The following is a 23,261-nucleotide window of genomic DNA, read 5'->3' as shown; positions in this document are numbered from 1 at the left end:
ATAAAGAGAAAGAACACAAATACATATGCAAATCACAAGTGAAAGAAATTAGAACTTCCACCACAGAAATATAAAGATCATTAAAGAATACTATGGATAATTATATGCCAACAAATCTAGAAGAAATGAATAAATTACAGGAAATATACAACCTTCCAACAGTAAACCAGGAAGAAATAGAGAATCTGAATAGACCAGTACTAACAATGAAAATGAAGCAATAGGCCCTGGCCGGTTGGCTCAGTGGTAGAGCATTGGCCTGGCATGCAGGAGTCCCAGGTTCGATTCCCGGCCAGGGCACACAGGAGAAACGCCCATCTGCTTCTCCACCCCTCCCCCTCTCCTTCCTCTCTGTTTCTCTCTTCCCCTCCCACAGCCAAGGCTCCATTGGAGCAAAGTTGGCCTGGGCACTGAGGATGGCTCTACGGCCTCTGCCTCAGGCGCTAGAATGGCTCTGGTTGCAACAGAGCAACGCTCCAGATGGGCAGAGCATTGCCCCCTGGTGGGCATGCCAGGTGGATCCCGGTCAGGTGCATGCAGGAGTCTGTCTGACTGCCTCCCCATTTCCAACTTCAGAAAAATACAAAAAAAGAAAAAAAAATGAAGCAATAATCAAAAAACTCCCAATAAACAAAGTCCCAGGACCAGGTGTCTTCACAGGTGAAATCTACCAAACATTTAAAGAAAAATTTGTACTTATTCTTCTCAAATAAAGAGGACATGAAAAGACATTTCTCCAAAGAAATACAGAAGGCCAACAGACATGTGAAAAGATGCTCAACATCACTCATCATCAGAGAATTGCAAATCAAAACCACAATGAAGTATCACCTCATCCCTGTCAGAACTGCTATCATTAAAGTCAACAACATAATGTGTTGGCAAGAATGGGGAGAAACGGAAACCTTCCTGCACTGTTGGTGCAACTGCAAACTGTGCAGTCACTGTGGAAAACGGTATGGAGGTTCCTCAAAGAACTAAAAATAGAACTGCCGTATAGTCCAGCAATTCCACTTCTAAGTATTTATCCACAGAAAACAAAAATACTAATTCAAAAGATATATGCACACCACAGCATTATTTACAATAACCAAGATACAGAAGCGACCTAGGTGTAATGAAGAAGTGGTATATACAATGGAGTATGACTAGGCAATAAGAAATGAAACCTTACCACTTGTGATAGCATGGATGGACCCATAGGGGATTGTGCTCAGTGAAATAAGTTTGAGAAAGACAAATACCATATGATTTCCCTTATGTGTGGAATCTAAAAACATAGCAAACAAAACAAACAATAGACTCATAGAAACAGAGACCAAAGGGATGGTGCCAGAGAGGAGCGGTGAGGTGATAAAGGGGAACCCAGTGACACTGCAATCAGTTTGCACGGTGACAGGTGATCACTAGAATTAGTGACGTGATCACAAATGTCAAATCACTGTATTGTACACCTTAGGCAAATATAATATTGTATACTAACTGTACTTAAATTAAAAATAAAAACTTTTAAAGAAATAATACATATGTAAAGAACCTAGCATAGTGCCTGGCACCCAGAGGCACTCAGCACAGTACCTGGGGCTCGGAGCACCTTGTGTGACGCTCGCTCCCTCCTCACAGCTGCCCTCTCCAGGGAGGCCTTGGGTGCGGAGGTCATCTGTTCTCTGACCGTCCAGGGCCTCTCGTGGGCCAGGCTGTCAGGCTCCCAACTTTTGCTGAGGCCTCTGAGGTAAAAGGGAGGACCCCTCGGAGTGGCAGAGCCTGGTTTCCCACCTCTCCTCCTGCCACTCGGTCCTTGGCAGGTCTTTCAGAACTGAGCCGCTAACAGTGAGGTTTGCACTGGTGTCATTGGTGGAAATAGGGAAATTGGAAGCAGGGAGGAGAAGGTAGAGTCTCAGTTTCTCCTGAATCCCCGAAGTTTGAACTGGCAGCTGGGCACCCATTTGGAGCTATGCAGGTTACAAAAGACAGCAGTCAGAGCCAGAGATCACAGTGCAGGGGTCTTCAGGTTTGAAATCCCGACGGCGCCAGATCCATCACAGGCTCACCAGCTTGAGTGCAGTCACTGGCTTGAGTGTGGGATCATAGACATGACCCCACGGTCACTGGCTTGAGCACGGGGTCACTCAGTCTGCTGTAGCCCCCTGGTCAAGGCACATGTGGAAAGCAATCAATGAACAACTAAGGAGCTGCAATGACGGGTTGATGCTTCTCATCTCTCTCCCTTCCTGTCTGTCTGTATCTGTCTGTCCCCCACACCTCCTCTCTCTCTCACTAAAAAAAAAAGGCAAGGTCCTTCACCCTAGAACTGAACGGAAGGGCGGAGTGCGACCAGCAGTAGGAACCTGCGCACAGGGCAGGGCAGGCCGCGGGGTCAGGCTCCAGCCCGAGGGCAGCAGGCAGAGAGCGCCATGCGTCCCCGCGTCCCCGCATCCCCTCGTCCCCTCGTCTCGGAGCAGCACAGTTCAGTTCAATGTGCGGATGAAACACCTCAGTTCGCTCTTAGTGAAGGAGGGAATGTTTAGGTCCCACAAGATGAAGTGAACTTGTCCACAGTCACATGACTTGTCTGTGAGATGCAGACCTGGGACCCAAACCCAGTTTGCCTCCTCTTCCCACTGAGCAGCACTGTCCCTCATGTATCTGAGGTGGGGGGGGGGGACTTGGGACACCCTCAGCCTTGGTTGACTTGTGTCCCCTCCTGTGCAGCTGGCTCTCCTCACGGAACTCTCCCAGAACCGCGCCAGCGAGAGCTACCGGCCATTCAGCGGCCCCCAGAGTGGCTCAGCTTTCCACAGCATCTTCCAGAACGAGAACTTCCAGCTGCAGCTCGTCCCCCCACCTGTGAGCGAGGACTGATGCTCCCTGGGGCCTGGCCTTGGAGACCAGAGACAATCAGGGCAGCTGGGGAGGGACCCCTCTCGGCTGGCTTGGCCCTGACGGCCTCCCACACTCCTGAGCAGAGGATCCGAGGGGCGTTTCTGGGCCCAGGCTTTCTCCATGCCTGACACTCCCCAGGGAGGACCCTGTCCAATCTGTGATGTCACTGCAGCACCAGTTCACCGGACTAGTTAATTCTGTTTTGCTTAAGCAGTTTTGCTTAAGCAAAAGAATGTCACATACCTCCATCCTGCTTTTTGAGAAAATGTGCTTTGCCTGTTGGGACTGTTTCCTGTCTCCTGAGCCTAGGGGACAGGTGGCGCTCACGCAGATGGCATTCTGGAGTCTGGTCCTCGTCACCTAAAGCTGGTGGCAGCACAGAGGGACTGCCCGATTTTGCTGCAGGGGGGACAGGGAGCAGTGTTGCCAGGCTGCAGCACCACTGACACGCATACTTGAGGGAGCCAGGGACCCGCAGGGGCCAGGACCTCTCCTTTTGATGTGTTTATGTTACATCCCATCTGAGTGTCAGATGTTCCCTCTCTAACAATAAAAGCCCGTGTAAGTGCTGTAGGCTGCTGGCTGTGTCCAGCTCTCAATCTGTCAAGCCATACAGGACATTTGGAACACTTATTACCACAATTCTGTTTTATCAGCTGAAAGTCAAGGACTTGGATTGTGACAACACTACCCTTATTCAAATAAACAGCTCCGTTACTCCATTCAGAGCTGCCAGCCACCCAGGTGCTCCTGTGATGGGGACAAGGCTGCCACGGCAGCATTGTCACATGTCTTGGCCCTGGGACTTGGCACAGCATTGAACCCACAGGGCGTCACCACACAGACTCATTCCACCTCCAGGCTGAGGGTGCTCCGTTCTCATCAGTCCACTTCGGGGGTGGTCAGAGTCTCATGCACGGGCTCACTTATGCTAACCAAGCCCACAGGAAATAGATGTGTAAACTAGATGCCGATTTGCTGACCTTTAATAGACAGTATATCCTGCTTTGGCCACACGCGAGCTGTAATTCTCTCAGCTTCAGTTTCTTCCTATAAATAAGGCTGCTCTGAAGACGAGATGAAACAATGCATGTAAATAGCACTGTGCAAGCACATGGCCACAGCCCTGGAATACCAGCTGAGCTTTTATTATACAGGCAGACTTCCCTTTCTTGTACTTCACAGCTTTTGTATATTTTACAGATTGAAGGCAAAATCCTCTACCAGCAAAAATATTGTGGCTTCTTAATTGCACCAGGCCATTCCAGTGCCCTGGGCCAGTCCCGTGATACTCCCAGGGTTGCCTGCACCGCTCCCCCAGACCCGCACAGGCCGCTGCACCTACTTGATACTGGGTGCAAATCTATGAGAGAGTGTCCACCCCATTTCACATATGAGAAAGCTGAGGCTCAGGCAGGACAAAGAAGTTAACCAAGCTGATACACCCAGGAGCAGCAGAGCAGGGATGTGAACGCAGAACTGTGATTCTAGAGTCGAGATGTTACCTCCCCAGTTACAGATCAGAAAGGTTCTTGATGAGCTTAAAATTAAGGCCAAAGGAGTTTAATATTCTCAAAGTAAACTTGATGACTGTCCTTCCTTCTATAGTCTACAGAGCCAGGGCAGTTTACTGCTCAAGTCAGGGCCAAACACCCAACAAATCACTCTCCTATGGCCCATCTCTCATGTCAGCTCCCAAGAACTCCTTAGCTTGTCATCCGAGGCACAGCACCACTGAACACACTACAGCTGCTCTCCATGCGGGGCATGCCTTCCTAAGAGACTCGATTGGACCTGAAGGGCTTCCTTGTCTCGGTGACTCTAAGTGCTGGCACTGGAAGCGACAGGCCTGAGTCGCACCCTGATCCCTGCCATCAGGCAGCCACTGTCACTGTCCCCGCTCATGGCACTTCGCGCATGTTCTAGTCAGCAGTGATGTCACAGCCCGCCTCAGAGCAGTTCCATAGGGGCAAAGACTGCTCTGGAAATGTTTCCAGACTCGGCGGCAGCAGCGGTCCTGTCATGGCCGTGGAGCGAGTTGGGGAAGCGGGTGCTCCCGGGGGTGGGGAGGTCAGAGCAGCCAGCTCCGAGGGCCGCTCCAGCCGCTGCTGAGCTCCAGCTGCTCTTCTAGGTCACGCTCACCGCGCTCACCCCGCAGCTGTGACAGGCGGTGAGAGGAAGGATTTGGGGGCGGGAGACCCTTCAGCTGCCACTCGAGGGCGGGACCGTTCAGAATGTCTCCTGTGCTCTCTGGCGGGGAGGGGTGGCCCTCGGACAGGAAATTGGGGCCCTGGCAGAAGACGGGTGTGGGTTCTGGGTGGCCAAAGCAGTGTCCATCACAGCTGCCGCACTGCAAACATCTGGACACCCTTGAAAACATGGTTCCTCTAGGGCCCCAGCTTCAGTCAAATGCCCCCCCACACACACTCGGCACCCACCCCGCCCTCCTGCCGCCGGGGCGGAGCTGCACCCGGCTCACCAGAGGCACAATGGACTGCTGGACGGAGCCCGGTGTGGGCACAGCACCTCCCCTGGCCCACGCCCCGCCCTCCTGCCGCCGGGGCGGAGCTGCACCCGGCTCACCAGAGGCACAATGGACTGCTGGACGGAGCCCGGTGTGGGCACAGCCCCTCCACTGGCCCACGCCCCGCCCTCCTGCCGCCGGGGCGGAGCTGCACCCGGCTCACCAGAGGCACAATGGACTGCTGGACGGAGCCAGTGTGGGGCACAGCCCCTCCCCTGGCCCACGTGTGAGGGGACCAATGCTATTGGCTCTTCTGAAAAATAAAGAAAGGTGATTTGCTCCACCTCTAGCAAAGTCCTACAGGGGTCTCAAACTCGCGGCCCGCGGGCCGCATGCGGCCCGCCCACCAATTTTGTGCGGCTGCAGACTGGCCCGCAGACTAATCCACTAAGTTTGATTAGTCTGCGGCCCCGCACAAAATTGGTGGGCGGGCCGCGAGTTTGAGACCCCTGCTTTAGAAGGTGCTTTACAAAGTAACATTACCAACCAGCGCCTGCCTTGGGGAGGGCCAGGGAAGGTGTCTGTGGGAGAGGAAGGCCTACAGGGGCTTCGTTGATGGTGAATGCTTTAGTGTCAGTAAGAGCTTTGGGGATCCTTCAAGAAGCCGTACGTTCCTACTCAGCTCTGCCTGGTGAGCACGTGTTTCCCAAGGGTCCTCTCCAGAATCCAATGCCTGTGATGTACCCGGAGATGCAGGGACGGCCTCCTGGTGTGTTGTTCTCTGGGCAGCCCAGGGCCCACTCCAGGAGCCCAGGACATCTGAGCACTGCCGAGCTCCCAGAGAGCAGCCTCAGCATTCGAGTTCATCTCAGTGGCCCCTCCTCTCTGGGGCATCCCTGGCCATCCTTCTGCCACCAGCCGCCTCCCCACCAGCCACCTCCGTGCACTGACCTCGTCTGAAGCCTTCCCCAGCTACGGAAGGAAAACGGCAGTTTGACTCACCTTACTTCCACAGGTGGGTGTTTTCCCGTCTCCTACACTCCAGAGGTCAGGATTATGTTCTGTCCACTCCGGGTCCTCTACAGCACAGTACTTACAACAGAATGGGTATCACCACATTTTCTTTTAAAATCACTGTCCTTTTTAAGTAAACTGTTTATGAACAGAAATGTTCACAAACCATATGCATACAACTGGATTGATTCACAAAATGAACACACCTGTAGAACCAGCACCCAGATTAGGCAAATAGAAATGACGAGCATCCCAGAAGTCCCCTGAAGTCTCTGTTCATCACGCCCCGCCCCCAAGTCAAACACTGCCCTGACTTCTACCAGCAGGACAGCTTTGCGAGGGCTGGTCTCGGTGTGGGGCGGTGCTGGGTGCGCAGGGAGCCCGGGGCGAGTGCGAGGGCTGGTCTCGGTGTGGGGCGGTGCTGGGTGCGCAGGGAGCCCGGGGCGAGTGCGGGGAGGAGACAGGAAGGGAGAGGAGAGGCCCACGGAGAGGGCAGGCTTTGTGCAGGTTCGAGCTGAGGGAGTAGCACTGGCTGGATTTGGACTCCGAGGAAGTAGAGCTCTGGCCCAGCTACTAAGCCACCATGTATGTATGACAGACTGGCTTACCTGCCTTAATAGTTGACTTAGCTCTTGGCTGCGTCAGCCATAATCTTACCAACCTTCTCTGTGCACCACAGTGTCACCAAGTATGGCAGATTAGTTGGGAAAATGCTTCATAATCTCAGTTCAGACACGTGCTTCGCTGATCCAGGGTGCTGTTTCTTGTCACCTTGCAATCACACCCTAGATCTCTTTCTTGGGATAAGTCACCTGGGGTCTTGCACTAGGTGACAGGGTAGGTGTCAGACAGGGCTAAAATGTCCCACCAGGGCCCTAGCTTTCTGATCTCCCATCTACAAAGTTACAGCAGAGCTTCAGGCTGAGGACTGAGAAAGACAGTAAGAAACAAACCCTCTCCTCCCTCTCCAACCCACTGGCCCAAGCATTTTCCAGCCATGCATGGCTGAAGGTCTGAAATGGGGTCACTCCTCAGTGGAGGCCACTCAGTTCCGGGACCAACCCCTCCCGTCCCGCAGGCGCACACCAGGAGGAGATGCTGTCCGCACCTGTGGGCTCTCCGTTCCGCCCCACACCCCCAGTGGCCAGGCTCTGCCTGCACTCCCTGTCCAGGGCTCACCACAGCTCACTGGGTTAGTTTCTGGCTATAAAAGTATTATTAATTCATGTTAGAAAACTAGGAAAATTTAAAAAGCAAACAAAAGCACCATTAATGTCTAAGCATATCTACTTGACCTTCCTTTTCACTTGCATTTCCTTTATCTGCCTGGTCCCTGAGGAATTCCGTTTGACCTCCAGCTGCCCCTCCTTGAGCCCTACTGTGGCGAACCTGAGTCCCAAGAGCCTGTCTTACCCACAGTTTTGTGTTGTTCAGAACTACAGGCATTACCAGTTCCCAGTGATTGAATTGCAATGCGGGGGAGAGGCTAAATTAAAGTTTACTGCAGAATAAAAGTGTGTGTGGTCAGCAACTCTGAGAGGCTATAATGAAATGCCTTCTAGAACTTGGCAATACAATCATGTAGAGTTAAATTAGTAGAATGCACACACAGTAGATGAGATTAACTGCAGAAGTCACTTTAAAAGACAAGTTATCTTTTGTGAAGACAGAAAGAGCTAGCCTTGAATGGTAATCAAGATGTGATTAAACATGGAAGCAGCCATGGCCTAACTTCAGAGACTGAGGTGTCTCGCAGAAAGACGCGAGGATGTGTGTCTGTGTGTGCTGGCAAAGGTCTGTGTGGATGTCTCCACAACACTGCCCGGAGAGCGGCTTTGCTGGGGCAGGCATGAGCCACCAGGCTGGGGAAGGTGCTTGCTGGGTTAGGGACGGGAACAGAGCACCTGGTGCTCTCCTCACTGAGAAGGCTAAGAAGCCACCTGGCTCAGCACCAAGTACCTTGAGGGTGGGAAAGGTGCTATAAGAGTAGACAACACCAGCAAAGGGCCAAGGTGGTAAGTTCTAGAGCCAAAGTGACTGGGTTCAAATCCTGGTGCCCACTACTTAGAAGCTTTGCCACTTGGAGCAAAAATATTTACTTCCTGAACTCTTTTCCTGGTTTGTGCAATGGAGATGGTGAAATCTCCCTCAGGGGTTGCTGTGAGGATTACTCGTAGAAAGCACTAAGGTAGGTGTTGAGCTTTAATTATTAATAATACTAACATTATTATTATTACTAATAAAAGAATCCATTTAGCAATCCCAGTGAGATCATTCAAAAGCCAACCCCAGTTGCTCTCCCTGGGTGTGCGAAATATAAAAACAGCTCCTGCACTGCCAGCCTGAGGTTCGGACCCTGAGCCTCGGGGACCGAGCGGATGCACCCCCAGGGCCTATGGCTGAACCCGGGCTGTGTGAACTGAATACAAAGTTGGAGCCTGTGTGTGAAAGAAATACTGTTTGTGGGAGAATGTGTTATTTGTATAAAGCTAATGTGGCCAACAAGCACGTTCTTACAAAGGCTCTGGGAGTTACTGGACAGCGCTATGAGCGTGCACTGTGGTAACAGCGTCCACCCCTTCAGGGAACTGGCGTCAGGTTTAAGTGGGATAATGATATAAATTGCTCATTTCCTGACAGGATGTAAGCACACAAGATAAATGTTTCACATTTTACAAATGTGACTTTTGTTTTGTTTAGCTCATTGTGTTATTTGAATCAGAACCGCTTGAAAGGGGGATTGCAGGGAAAGAACATTCCAAACTCAAAATATCATATTTGTGCTGTTACAAAAGAAAAAGAAAATCACATTTATTTTACAAGGTAGTTATTTTCCTAAACTATTAATACATAAAAGACAGTTGAGCTGTCTGTAGGAAAACAATATAATTTTAGGAAATTACAGAATGGTCAACATTGTGCTTGAAACTTTAAAACAGACATTTTAAAAAATAGCACAGTAAGTGAACGCAGTAAGGTGTGAACAGCCTGAAAAGTGCACATGAACACAATGACATGGAAGCTCACTATTAAAACCTCTAGTGACAACTGGCTTTCAGGCCTGTTCCAGATATTAGGAGCATGCGTCAATCTTAACAGAAAAAGGAACTCAGAACACTAATAGAAACATGGCTCTTTCCTAACAGAGTCAACTCTCAATTATCCACATTAATGAAAGGGAGCTGTGACATATAAAAAATTTAAAAGGTAAATAATTCCAAAATTAATTTTGAGAAATGCCCTTGTACCTGCCATCCCCGGAGTCCCAGCGCTGATAAAGGGGCGAAACTCGCACTGCCGTCTCTCCTCCTCCCGGGGCCTCGAACCCACAGGACTTTCCAAAAAGCCCACACTAGGCCTGGCCTCTTGAACGTGGGTCCACAGCCCTCTGGAGAGGGGAGTAGAAAAGAAGACTGCTAAAATTTTGTTGGCAGCGTGTAAAAGGCCAGAATGTTTCAATAAAATGTTGCGAACAAGATGGAATACTCCAGAGCTGCCTGTATTAATACTGCTGTAACTCTGCTTGTTTCTGCCTAACATACACTGCACTGCCTTTGAGCCCTCAGGCCACACCCTGCCACCCAAACAGAGACAGCTGCATAAAAGGAGTCTGAAAGAACTGAGGTCTCAACAGGCCAGGAAGAGGAGGGTGAGAAATAAAAGCTCACCCCCAAGACAGAATTACATCCCAGATCAAATCCAAAAGGTACTTCAGGACAACTTCAAGGCTGGGTTCCGATCGCAGTGGTTTGATTTTGTACAGCAGTGCCTTGAACTACAAGGACTGCAACCTTCTTTCTTCAGAGTTTCCTCCAATTCTCTTTCCAAATCTTGAAAATTACAAGGTAAAAAGAAAAACAATCTAGATTTGCTGGTACGTCCTCATTTGTTAATGTGCCAGCTAACTACAACCACAAAGTACGTTAATTGCTTTGTCATTTCTCAGAAATATTGTGAGCATATTTGAAACTTGAAAATTCTAAAAATCAATCTTGGTTAGATAAGAAAGCTAAATTCCATACAGCAATTATTTTGTATCTTCTACCTAACAGCTTTTACACCAACCTTGAAAAAGTAGGAATGGGGCCAGCTTTCTACAAAAGCCCAAGAAAGCAGTTTCTCCATCTGCAGAGCCCAGCCCTCTGCTCCAGGTGACAAGCACCAGGTCCAAATCGTAAAGCTGTCACATCTCAGTGTACAAGTATCAACCAAAGGCTATTTAACTTGACTGTGTCCAGTGTCTATAATGCACATTGCATCTAAATAGTTTCTAAAGTGCCTATAAATATGCTTATGCAAATGAGCAATATAATATCAGGATTACAGAGAAATTCTTTTATATAATATAGAACAGGACAGGCTTAGAATTTAAGTTAAAACTATACATTTTTATATCCTTATCAGTTGTTTTTGGAATGCAAGCATAAAGAAACAATTCTGGTTCAATCATATAATTTTCTAGAAAATTATTAATATCAACAGTGTTAGGACAAAAGATACTCTTCTTGTGCTTGTTTAGAAAAGGTTATTTTGAGATCCAGGAGCATCTAATATTTAGAATCCAATAGAACATCTCCAATTCTATAAAACAGTAAGTGAAGCTTAGTGAATTTTTAATTATAAAGAGATTGTGCAAATATTTAAATTGATATCAACCATTATTAAATCCAAAAATTCCATTAAAATTGTAGCTACTCTGAATGGCAGTTCAAGAGTTTTAAAAGTTATAGATATTACTGAGAAAGGGCCCAACACCAACAAAGCAGCTTCAGAAATGTGGCCCTGGGACGTTTAAAGCCATTTCCACGGCTTTAAAGACCTGGCGGTTGACTTCAATTAGTTTGTCAGGAATAGGGCCCAGAGCTGAGAACTGGTAGGGACAGCGCATGGGGAGTTCGGTGAGCTTGCCCGAGGCAGGCGCGAGGGTGCAGAAGGGGCCCTGATGTTGCAGTTACCACCCTGAATACACACAGCATTCTGAGAGCAGTCAGCTGGCCGCTTGATCAAGGGAGGCACTGAGGAACTCATGCAGGGCTCAGCGCGGTCTGTCCCTGAGCCCCTGGGCTGGGCGGGGGCCAGTGGAGAGCCCCTCGCTGCGCCCTCACCTCACCTGCCCTCTGCTGGGCTCCCGTGCTTGGCGCTCCGCTCACCATCTTACTGGTGTGACTGTTGAGTCCTGACATTTCCTAAGCGGAAACCTTGTGCTGCATTCTCATTCAGCACAGAAAGTTGTAACCAACACCATCCTCCAAGGAATATGCATACTCTGCTTTCTAAACCCTGTGGATGTTTTGGGCACCTAAACCAAAGAAAGTGTTCTAGCCGTTCACATAAACTACAATACAACTAGGGAAGCAGGCTCTGCCAGAGTGATCTGTGAAGGAGACTTCAGGGAAGCACACACGGGCCTCTCCTTATTACTTAAAACACAAACTAACGTAACAGAGGAGAGGGGTGCCGTAACGCCACGGAGCACGCGGTGACGCCACGGAGCACGCGGTGACGTCACAGAGCGCACTCCTGGACAGTCGGGGTGGAAGAGACAGGTCTCCTCCCACTACAACAATTCTAGTTTCATGAGGCCGCACACATCAAATTTCCTGGATTCTTAACTATGCCTCACAGAGAGAATATTTGGAGAAATGGCAGATAACCAAGTCACACAGGAACACCTGGTGTAAATGGAGAGTAGGTGTACAATTCTGAAAAAAGCTAAAGAAAGTTATTCACTACTTCTGTGTATGAGAAAAGAGAACATATAACAGACTATGAATATTACTGTAGGAAAGTGAATATTACACAAAATATTTTCTCCTGACTTAGCAATGAACTATTTCAACTGCTTTTGCATTTGCATAAAAACCCATGCATCATACTGAATTCTAATCCATTTCTCACCTAAGCCATTCTAATGCTTCATACATCCAAATGAAGCAGAATTCATCAAACCTATTAGATTCATTCCTAATCCCTAAGGGACTGCTGTCTTTAGCATTTCCATGCTAACTAAAACGATTACTGATATTTTCTTAAGACGTCAGATGTGGCTGCCTCCTAAATATAATACCTATATAACTTGCTTAAAGTTTTCCCCAGATTTGAAGAACAATTAGGAACAGCAGAGAAATATGCTATGACACATTCCCCCGCTACAAGCCAAGTGCATCTCCTTCCCTGGGTTCCTGGAGCATTCTGGGTATTGCTACCTGCATGTATTGTCTCTGCAATTGGACTGTGGCTCCCGCACGTGGGAAGTCAGGTCGCACTCATTCGGTATCCCCACGGCCCCTTGCAGAGTGTAGGCACTCAGCGAGAGCTGAACTGAGCATGAGATTGAAGATGCCATCTCTTCTTAAATGAAGGGCTGGCTCAGCCCCGGGTCATAGAAGGTTGTGCAGACACTGCATAACTAGGGGCCAAGCTGGCCCCCAGTCCCCTCCTAGAGGAAAGCCAGGCTGCAGGCCCCAGCCCACGCAGGCGGTGGGGAGCAGGGGAGAGGACCAGAATGGCCTCTAGCAGGACACTGTCCATTCCCTCACTCTAGCCGACTCCCACACGGACCGGCAGGGAGGTGCCTGTCAGCTTGCCGAGAGGACTGCCAGGAGCATTTCTGTGAAGAGCTGGGTTTTCAGGACACTGTCTCCTTCTCTCCGGAGGCTCCCCAACCTGGTCCGTGACACTCTGTGAGCCTCACTACATTGCTTACAAAGTCCCCAGGGAAATTAAGGCTGGGTAACAATTCATGACACCAGATGCTACATAGAAAGTAAGTCAAGATACAAAAGAAAATAAATAGCTTAGTTATAAGACTAATTTAAGAGTGAAGCTAGTCAGCAGGCCACTGAACTGCTATGGTTGTGAGGGGTAGAAAACACCAGCGCGCTGGGAAGGGAGCCGGCCAGCGCGAGTACAGAGCCCAGGGTGGCTCCGAGGACGGCGCCCAGACTCACACGGTGGTTTCTATCGTTTCAATCACCTCCAGGTCAGACTGCGACGGGGAGAGGAGGGTAGACTCGTCTGGTTCCCAGCTGCTCTCTGGACTGTAATCTTCCTCTGAACTCAGTTCCGCTCCTTCCTCTGTGTCCTCATCACAAGATTCCACATAGTGAGCCCCGATGGCATTGATACCCGAGTCCTCAGAACTTGAAGGAGAAGAGCAGTGATCTATTTTTGGTGTATTGCTCTCTTTTGAAATTAAGGCATCGTGTGCAGAGACCTCCTGAGGGCTCACTTTGTGTGAGTGTGGTGCCGGCTGCTTCTGCACATAACACATCTTCCCGTTAATGCATTTAACCTGATAGTTGTCAATAAAGAGGTCTGAGATCGTACAGTACCTTGGCGACTCGGGCGGGAGGGGAGGCTGAAAGACAGATGCAAATTTCAGAAAGTGTTCCGTGAGGGAGACGGAGATCTGAATGGTGCTGGGGGGCTCCCAAGGCTTCGCGGGGATCTCGGTGCTGGGGAGCTGCTCCACGGGTGTCATGGGCTGGTAGACGTACTTGCCTGTGGGGACACAGAAGAGGCCGTCGGAAACCTAAGCTTATCACACAAACTCCAGTAACGTGGCCACAGTTACATCCCAAGGACCCAGAATGTTTTTAAAAACATTTCAGTAACATCTCAAAAGAAACTAATAATAGACTCTTTCCTCGTTGTTATAATCAATTAAAAATAGAGCATGGTACCTACCTAACATCATGGTATTTTCATCTAGAAAACTCAACACACTTTACAAATCTTAATTTATACTGACTGTTCCTAATATTTCTCAAGTGGGTAGGTGGATACTATAATCTTTACTTTGTAGACAATTTTAAGTGATTTACCCCTCATACTAGATAATGAATGCCCATGATATAGTACAGTAAAAACATAAGTTGTACGCCTGGCCTGTGCTGGAGCAGTGGATAGAGTGCCAATCTGGGACACTTAGGTCGCTGGTTCAAAACCCTAGGCTTGCCTGACCAGGCAGTGGTGCAGTGGATACAGCGTCGGACTATGATGCCGAGGACCCAGATTCGAGACCCCGGGGTTGCCAGCTTGAGCGCGGGCTCATCTGGTTTGAGCCAAAGCTCACCAGCTTGGACCCAAGGTCGCTAGCTCAAGCAGGGGGTTACTTGGTCTGCTGAAGGCCTGCGGTCAAGGCACATATGAGAGAGCAATCAATGAACAACTAAGATGTCGCAATGTGCAAGAAAAACTAATGATTGATGCTTCTCATCTCTCTGTTCCTGTCTGTCTGTCCCTGTCTATCCCTCTCTCTAAAAGAAAAAAAAAATAATAACCCTGGGCTTGCCCGGCTAAGGGACATACAACACACAAGCAATGAACTAGAGTGAAGTAACTATGAGCTGATACTTTTCACTCCAGCTCCCTCTCCTCTCTAAAATCAATAAATCTTAAAACACACACACACACAAGTTGTAAAACAGTATTATATATGACAAAATTATAATTCTATTTTTATCTTTAATTATTATGTTAACATATCAATGAAACTGCATTACCTTAAAATACAGTGTGTCCGTAAAGTCATGGTGCACTTTTGACCGGTCACAGGAAAGCAACAAAAGATGATAGAAATGTGAAATCTGCACCAAAAAAAGGGAAAACTCTCCCAGTTTCATACCTATTCAGTGCAGTTCGATGTGGGCTCACGCACAGATTTTTAGGGCTCCTTAGGTAGCTATCCCGTATAGCCTCTACAGACTCGTCACTGACTGATGGCCTACCAGAACGGGGTTTCTCCACCAAACTGCCGGTTTCCTTCAACTGCTTATCCCACCGAGTAATGTTATTCCTATGTGGTGGCACTTCATTATAAATGTGCCAATATTCATGTTGCACTTTGGTCACGGATTTGAATTTAGCGAGCCACAGAACACACTGAACTTTCCTCTGTACCGTCCACATCTCAACTGGCATGGCCGTGGGCTGCTCCACTGTATACACGGTGGTATGTCATCATCTGTGCATGCGCACATGCTGCCACATCATCCTACAGAAACTGAGAGGGTTTTCCTTTTATTTGGTGCAGATTTCACATTTCTGTTGTCTTTTGTTGCTTTCCTGTGACCGGTCAAAAGTGCACCATGACTTTACGGACACACTGTATATTCAACTTCATTCTGGAGTAACACGTAGAAAAGGTACATAGAAAATGTTAAGCCTTTGGGTTCCTAGGTCACTTCCAAGACTGGACATATATCATGCAAACACAATGGGCTGATAAAAACACAAGGAAAAAGCACCTGTCATACCTGCCTGGGAAACTATGTTTAAAATATACCAGGTATCTTCTTTTCCCCATTACCTGTAAAACAGGGTACTATTCCTTGACAGGCAGAGTTAGATCAGGGATGAGCTGACCCTTGGACATGGAGCACCTCTGCTTCCAGGCAGTGCAAACAGGCTTCTCGGCTGAAGGAGGAAAAGTTAGACCCTGCAATCCGCCAGCCCCAGGGTTAGAGAAAGACATGTCTCGGCAGGGGACAGAGAAGGAACTTGGAGAACTTGGGCGACTACTCCCTTCTGTCCAGAGAGTAGTGAACAAAACACCTGGAATGGAGGTGGAGCTGTGGTCTCTTCTGTTCTTCACTAGTGCAGTGACGGGTGTTGAGTTCGGGAGGCTGTGGGGGCAGGCACTGAAAGACGCTTATTGCAGAATGCAAATCAGGTTCATTCCAGCCCAAGTGATCTCTGGTTTAGTCACCTACTTGTCACAGCCACAGAAGGTTCCTGGCAGTTGATCCTCAGACCCAGAGGGGTCAGGGTTTTATTTAGTCCAAAGCCAGAAGCACTCATGAAGCCCGCCCTGGGGACAACATCTACCACCCTCACCTCACCTCCTCTCACCACCCCACCCCACCTCCTCTATGCTTCTTCATAATTAATTTCTCTGCTCATTCTCTCCTTCTTGATCGTTCTACCTCTGTCTTTCCCTAATCCTCTTTCTTCCCAAGCTCTGTTTTTCTCCCTTAAAGTGTGATAAAAGAAGAGGTGCAGCTGGCAGAGGAAAATGAAGATACATGCCCGACCCACTTCCGCCTTCGGGTTACAGGCACTGAAGGAGCGTCCTTGGAGCTGGAGAGACCACCATCGTCTGGTGATCTGGGGCATGGATACAAAGCGGAAGGCAGAGAAGAAGGAAAAAAGACTAAAGATGGCCAGATGAGAAAGAGTAGTAAGCATTTTCAAATGTTATATAATACTATATTATTTAGTTAATAAGCACATATATAATGAAATACAACAAACTCATGTCAAGGATTTAGTTTTGTTAAGAGCTCAGAGGGGTACATTGCTCCAACCCCCCATAATTTCTACCGTCTATACACTATGCTGTGAGTCTATGTTCACAATGACAGCCCAGAGGCATCACAAGATCCTAAATTAGCAGAAAGATTCAATTATGTCCACGCTAGTGTACTTATTAAGAGATAACACGGGCTAACACACGGCTACAATAGCAAGGACTGAAACAAAGGGGTTTCTGGACACTTAGCCAGGAAATGCAATAACTGTTATACTCTATTCTCTAAACAATCTTCTTAACTAAGGACTAACTGTGTTATTTAAGAAATAAATGCATGAGAACTTTTAAGTCTATAAATGAAAAGATACTCAGAAAATCAGGGCTCAGAGAAGAGCAAAGCAGAAGGAGGGAAAGGAGGATCTAGATGCAATAGGACCATCAATTCCTCTTCTGCGTGGAAGGCCAAGAACTGAGAGCAGGGTCCCAAAGAGAGCTGCACACCATATTCACAACAGCATTAGCCACAGAAGCCGGAAGGTGGAAGCAACGCAAGTGTCCGTGCTGAATGGGCACACACGGTGTGGTGGACATACAATGAAACGCTGTCCAACCTTAAGGCACAAGCAGATCCATGCCCCAACACTGATGAAAGCTGAGGACGTTATGCTCAGTTCAAAGACCTAATCACAAAAAGACGAATACTGTAGGATTCCACTTACGTGAAGCACTGAGGGGTCACCTTCACAGAGACATGAAGTAGGACAGTGTGTGCCAGGGGCCGAGGGAAGAGGGATGGGGGCAGTGCTGACTCATGAGCAGAGCTTCCGTTCTGCAGGATGGAAAGAGTTCTGGAGGTGGGAGGTGCTGACGGCTGCACAACAACAGGAATGGAGCTAACACTACTGAACCGTACACTGAAGAATGGCTGTGATGGTAAATTTTGTTATCTGTACTTTAACACAATTTTTAAAGTTAAAAATTAGTATAATTCACTATATTAACTGACTGAAAGGAAAACTCTGTATGATCCAGAATATACAAGGTGGGGCAAAAGTAGGTTTACAGTTGTTTATATGGAAAATAATACAATAATTAATAACAAGAATAAACTTTGTTTTATGTACTTATAACTGTAGTGAGGGTTAGAGTGAGGTTAGGGTGAGGGTGGGGTTAGGGTGAGGGTGAGGGTGAGGGTGAGGTGAGGGTGAGGTTAGGGTGAGGGTGAGGGTGAGGGTGAGGTTAGGGTGAGGGTGAGGGTAGGGTGAGGGTGAGGGTGAGGTTAGGGTGAGGGTGAGGGTGAGGGTGAGGGTGAGGGTGAGGTGAGGGTGAGGGTGAGGGTGAGGTTAGGCTGAGGGTGAGGGTGAGGTGAGGGTGAGGGTGAGGTGAGGGTGAGGATGAGGGTGAGGGTGAGGTTAGGGTGAGGGTGAGGTGAGGGTGAGGTGAGGGTGAGGTTAGGGTGAGGTGAGGGTGAGGGTGGGGTTAGGGTGAGGGTGAGGGTGAGGGTGAGGTTAGGGTGAGAGTGAGGGTGAGGGTGAGGTGAGGGTGAGGGTGAGGGTGAGGTGAGGGTGAGGGTGAGGGTGAGGTGAGGGTGAGGTTAGGGTGAGGGTGAGGTGAGGGTGAGGTTAGGGTGAGGGTGAGGTTAGGGTGAGGGTGAGGGTGAGGTTAGGGTGAGGGTGAGGGTGAGGTGAGGATGAGGGTGAGGTGAGGGTGAGGTGAGGGTGAGGGTGAGGGTGAGGATGAGGTGAGGGTGAGGGTGAGGTGAGGGTGAGGATGAGGGTGAGGGTGAGGTTAGGGTGAGGGTGAGGTTAGGGTAAGGGTGAGGGTGAGGGTGAGGTGAGGGTGAGGGTGAGGGTGAGGTTAGGGTGAGGGTGACGGTGAGGTTAGGGTGAGGTTAGGGTGAGGGTGACGGTGAGGTTAGGGTGAGGGTGAGTGTGAGGTTAGGGTGAGGTTAGGGTGAGGGTGACAGTGAGGTTAGGGTGAGGTTAGGGTGAGGGTGACGGTGAGGTTAGGGTGAGGGTGAGGGTGAGGGTGAGGTTAGGGTGAGAGTGAGGGTGAGGATGGGGTGAGGGTGAGGTTAGGGTGAGGGTGAGGTGAGGGTGAGGTGAGGATGAGGGTGAGGGTGAGGTGAGGGTGAGAGTGAGGGTGAGGGTGAGGTTAGGGTGAGGTTAGGGTGAGGTTAGGGTGAGAGTGAGGGTGAGGTTAGGGTGAGGGTGAGGGTGAGGGTGAGGTTAGGGTGAGGGTGAGGTGAGGGTGAGGTGAGGGTGAGGGTGAGGTGAGGGTGAGAGTGAGGGTGAGGGTGAGGTTAGGGTGAGGGTGAGGGTGAGGTGAGGGTGAGGGTGAGGGTGAGGGTGAGGGTGAGGGTGAGGTTAGGGTGAGGGTGGGGTGAGGGTGAGTGAGGGTGGGGGTGGGGTGAGGGTGAGGGTGAGGGTGAGGTTAGGGTAAGGTTAGGGTGAGGGTGAGGTTAGGGTGAGGTGAGGGTGAGGGTGGGGTGAGGGTGAGAGTGGGGTTAGGGTGAGGGTGAGGTTAGGGTGAGGTGAGGATGAGGGTGAGGGTGAGGTGAGGGTGAGGTGAGGATGAGGGTGAGGTGAGGGTGAGGTGAGGATGAGGGTGAGGTTAGGGTGAGGATGAGGGTGAGAGTGAGGGTGAGGGTGAGGTGAGGGTGAGGTGAGGATGAGGGTGAGGTGAGGGTGAGGTGAGGGTGAGGTTAGGGTGAGGATGAGGGTGAGAGTGAGGGTGAGGTGAGGGTGAGGGTGAGGTGAGGTGAGGATGAGGGTGAGGGTGAGGGTGAGGGTGAGGTGAGGGTGAGGTGAGGGTGAGGGTGAGGGTGAGGGTGAGGGTGAGGTGAGGGTGAGGGTGAGGGTGAGGGAGAGGTTGAGGGAGAGGTTGAGGGTGAGGGTGAGGTGAGGGTGAGGGTGAGGTGAGGTTAGGGTGAGGGTGAGGTTAGGGTGAGGGTGAGGGTGAGGTGAGGGTGAGGTGAGTGTGAGGGTGAGGGTGAGGTGAGGGTGAGGGTGAGGTGAAGGTGAGGGTGAGGTGAGGTGAGGTGAGGTGAGGGTGAGGTGAGGGTGAGGGTGAGGGTGAGGTGAGGTTAGGGTGAGGGTGATGGTGAGGGTGAGGTGAGGGTGAGGGTGAGGGTGAGGTTAGGGTGAGGGTGAGGGTGAGGTGAGGGTGAGGGTGACGTTAGGGTGAGGGTGAGGGGGAGGTGAGGGGGAGGGGGAGGGGGAGGTGAGGTTAGGGTGAGGGTGAGGGTGAGGGTGAGGTGAGGGTGAGGGTGAGGGTGAGGTGAGGGTGAGGGTGAGGGTGAGGTGAGGTTAGGGTGAGGGTGAGGTGAGGGTGAGGTGAGGGTGAGGTGAGGTTAGGGTGAGGGTGAGGGTGAGGGTGAGGTGAGGGTGAGGGTGAGGTGAGGTTAGGGTGAGGGTGAGGGTGAGGTGAGGGTGAGGGTGGGGTTAGGGTGGATGGAATGGGTGAAAGAAATCAAAAGGTACAAACTTCTAGTTATAAAATAACGAAGTCACAGAATATAACATACTGCTAGCTTGGCAACTATACTTAATAATATTGCAGTGCACATTTGAAAACTGCTGAGAGTGAATCTTAAAAGTTTTCACAAGATAAAATCTGTAACTATGTATAGAGACAAATGTTAACTAGACTTATTATCGTCATTTTGCAAGTATCCAATCATTATATTGTATACCTGAAACTATTATGATGTTGTGTGTCAATTATACCTCAATAAAAAAACTGCATGAGGCCTGACCTGTGGTGGCACAGTAGATAGAGCATCGACCTGGAACGTTGAGGTCGTTGGTTCAAAACCCTGGGCTGCCTGATCAAGGCACCTGTGGGAGTTGGTGCTTCCTGTTCCTCCCCCCCCCTCTCTCTAAAATGAATAAATCAAGTCTGAAACCCCAGGCTTGCCCAAACAAGGCATATATGAAAAGCAACTACTGAGTTGATGCTTCCCTCTCCCCCGCTCTATCTCTCAAATAAAAATCTTTAAAATTAAAAAAACGGCATGTGAATGTTTTTTTCAAAATATGTAATTTAAAACAATGAGAAAAAAATCCATAGAAGTGATTTGCACCCTTTTCAGAACATGTTATCAGAAGGACATACTACTGATATAGCTTATTACAGATGATGTTAACTTTAAACACTTGTTTAATGTGATATGTGTCTAAGCATTTCCATTGTAAAGTTAGTAGTTTCCTCTTTGAAATTATTAAGTATCTTTGTAAGGAGATATTTTAAAACTATGCAAATATCCTCCTCATCACACTTTCTCCTACAATTTTAGCATGCATAGGTGGATGCGGCCTGTAACAATCACTGCTCTGGTGATTGACAAGCAGTGATGTTTTACTTCCATCATTTCTTCCATATAATTCTAGGTAAGCAAGAGCCATTTCTTCTCCCTCATTTATTTCTTTATTCATTCAAGTATTTATTTATATAAGTAGTGACTCACAGTTATTCTATTCTGTGAATAATCCATTACTATCGTGGTTTTGTGTTCAAACGTTCCAGATTCCTCTCTCGGGAGCTCCTTCAAGTCAGCCCACAGGTCTGGCAACACGCTCTCATCTCTTTTTTTTTTTTTTTTGAAAGCTTCCTTACTTTCTGACATCAGAAGCTCTTACTGGCTTATCTTTTTTATTTGTATTTGTATTGATTTTAGAGAGAGGAAGGGGAGCGAGGGAGAGAGACACATCGATCTGTCCCTGTGTGTGCCCTGACCAGGGATCGAACCAGCCGCCTCTGCACCTCAGGACAAAGCTCCAACCCGCCGAGCTCTCCGGCCGGCGCTGTACTTGCCCTGCCCCAGAACCTGCCATTCTCCAAGGGGCCCTAGTTCCTTTTCTTAAGAACTTACACACACTCTTAAGTTTGTTCTCAAAATACTCCTGTAAACTAGAATCTTAGTTTTCTAACGACTCATTCAATCACTCACAATAGGAAAATGAAGACTTAATTCAGTACTTAACATCCACTTAAAAAAATACTGTAACACTTAAAATAAACTTCACAAACCTAATAATTTATCTGGAATCTTTTTCAAAGAAGCTGAAATCACTTTCTTAATAATAAAACAAATTCTACAACACTGACTAAGATCACAAAAACCAGTTGTGTTCAGTAAGTGAAAAATAAATCTCATGCATCTCCTTTTCAGGGAACCTGGTTCAACGCTTGCGGCTGTTTCTGGACTAAATGCCAATCAAAACCACTAAATAAGTAACTCTCACTATTTTCTTAGAGTCCACGTTCATAATTTTTCTGGTTGTTCTTCCCCTTTGGAGTCTTACAACACCTGTGAGACATGAAAAAGATTATGTTCTCATCTTAGGTCTTTGGTTAAAAAGAAAAGGAGCGGAAGTTAATTACTTTCTCTGCTCACTTAACCAGACAGGAGTCATTCTAGGACCTACGCCTGGTGACAGCCTGTGTTCTTTCTTCATAAGGATACTCATTAACTAATAAGGTTTAGATAATGTGCTTCATTTACACTGACATTCTCTGTCATTAAATTTAGTTAATACTCCAATTGATAACAGTGTAAATAACAGCAACTACATTTCCTTGAAGGAGTGTCTTTCTTTTTGTTGTAGGGCACAAAGAGAAGAGAAAACCCAAACAAAAGTAGAAAATAATTTACATGCTGGTTAAGTTACTGTACGCACTATTAAACTACTTATTTTTAGGATGTTATACTTTTTTTTTTTTAGTGCACACACGCAAGAGAGAAACGGACTGAGAGACAGACAGACAAGAAAAGAAAGAGATGAGAGACATCAATTCTTCATTGCGGCACCTTAGCTGTTCATTGATTGCTTTCTCATATGTGCCTTGACTGGGGGGGGGGGGGGCTACAGCAAAGTGAGTGACCCCTTGCTCAAGCCAGTGACCTTAGACTCAAGCCAGTGACCATGGGGTCATGTCTATGATCCCACACTCAAGCCGGGAACCCCGTGCTCAAGCCAGAAACTTCAGGGTCTCTAACATGGGTCCTCAGCATCCCAGGCCAATGCTCTATCCACTGCGCCACTGCCTGGTCAGGCCAGTTGTACATTTTGATTCTTAAAAAGATACTTTGGGGGCAATGAGTTTCTGTTTTTACAGATAGCTTTAGGACTGTTAATGTGTGTCCCCTTGACACACGAAGTGCACCGCTCTCAGGGAATGCAAAGGGATTTTAAAACTAGCTTAAGTAAAATATAATTAGAAAGGTAAATCTACTGGAAATAAAATTGAGTGGCCTAAGGGAAACAGTATCCACAGTTCAGTTCTTTGATTTTATTTAGTGAATCACAATTATGTTTACTGCATTCCCAAGGGCATTCATTATGTTAAAAAGTTATGTTAAATATTCTCACTCAGCTGTTTCTGCAATGTGCATTATTTACTAGGTTGAACAGCAGTTCACAAACTAAAAGCAAAAGAACATATATTTATTATAACGAATATTCCATGTGGCCTTATCCTCTACCCTGCTCCACTGACAGTCAATATGCCAATATTTTTGTACTTTGATCTAGGAGAACAATAAAGTTCATATATTGCCCAATATGCTGAAGTTCCCAATCAGAAATTTATGCAAGATCCCAGAATTTTCAGTTTTCAAATTGTATAACCTCTATAAAGCAG

General features: G+C 48.2%; 2 protein-coding genes across 3 annotated transcripts in view; one reads left to right on the top strand and one right to left on the bottom strand.

Moving 5' to 3' along the window:
• Positions 1 to 3,096, top strand: part of VPS8 (VPS8 subunit of CORVET complex) — a 405,986-nt gene extending 402,890 nt beyond the window's left edge. Inside the window, exon 47 of the mRNA XM_066240876.1 lies at positions 2,713 to 3,096. Within this exon, the coding sequence (XP_066096973.1) occupies positions 2,713 to 2,862 (150 nt within the window). The 3' untranslated portion in view covers positions 2,863 to 3,096. The remainder of the gene's footprint in view (positions 1 to 2,712) is intronic.
• Positions 3,097 to 10,903: 7,807 nt separating this feature from the next.
• C8H3orf70 (chromosome 8 C3orf70 homolog) overlaps positions 10,904 to 23,261 on the bottom strand; it is an 84,595-nt gene continuing 72,237 nt past the window's right edge. For both annotated transcript variants that reach the window (XM_066241195.1, XM_066241194.1), the window contains exon 3: positions 10,904 to 13,864. In XM_066241195.1, coding sequence (XP_066097292.1) covers positions 13,308 to 13,864 — 557 coding nt within the window. In that variant the 3' untranslated portion in view covers positions 10,904 to 13,307. The remainder of the gene's footprint in view (positions 13,865 to 23,261) is intronic.

Source organism: Saccopteryx bilineata, chromosome 8 (assembly GCF_036850765.1).
Source record: "Saccopteryx bilineata isolate mSacBil1 chromosome 8, mSacBil1_pri_phased_curated, whole genome shotgun sequence".
Classification (NCBI taxonomy): Eukaryota; Metazoa; Chordata; class Mammalia; order Chiroptera; family Emballonuridae; genus Saccopteryx; species Saccopteryx bilineata.
This window is presented reverse-complemented; position numbering and strand designations above follow the sequence as displayed.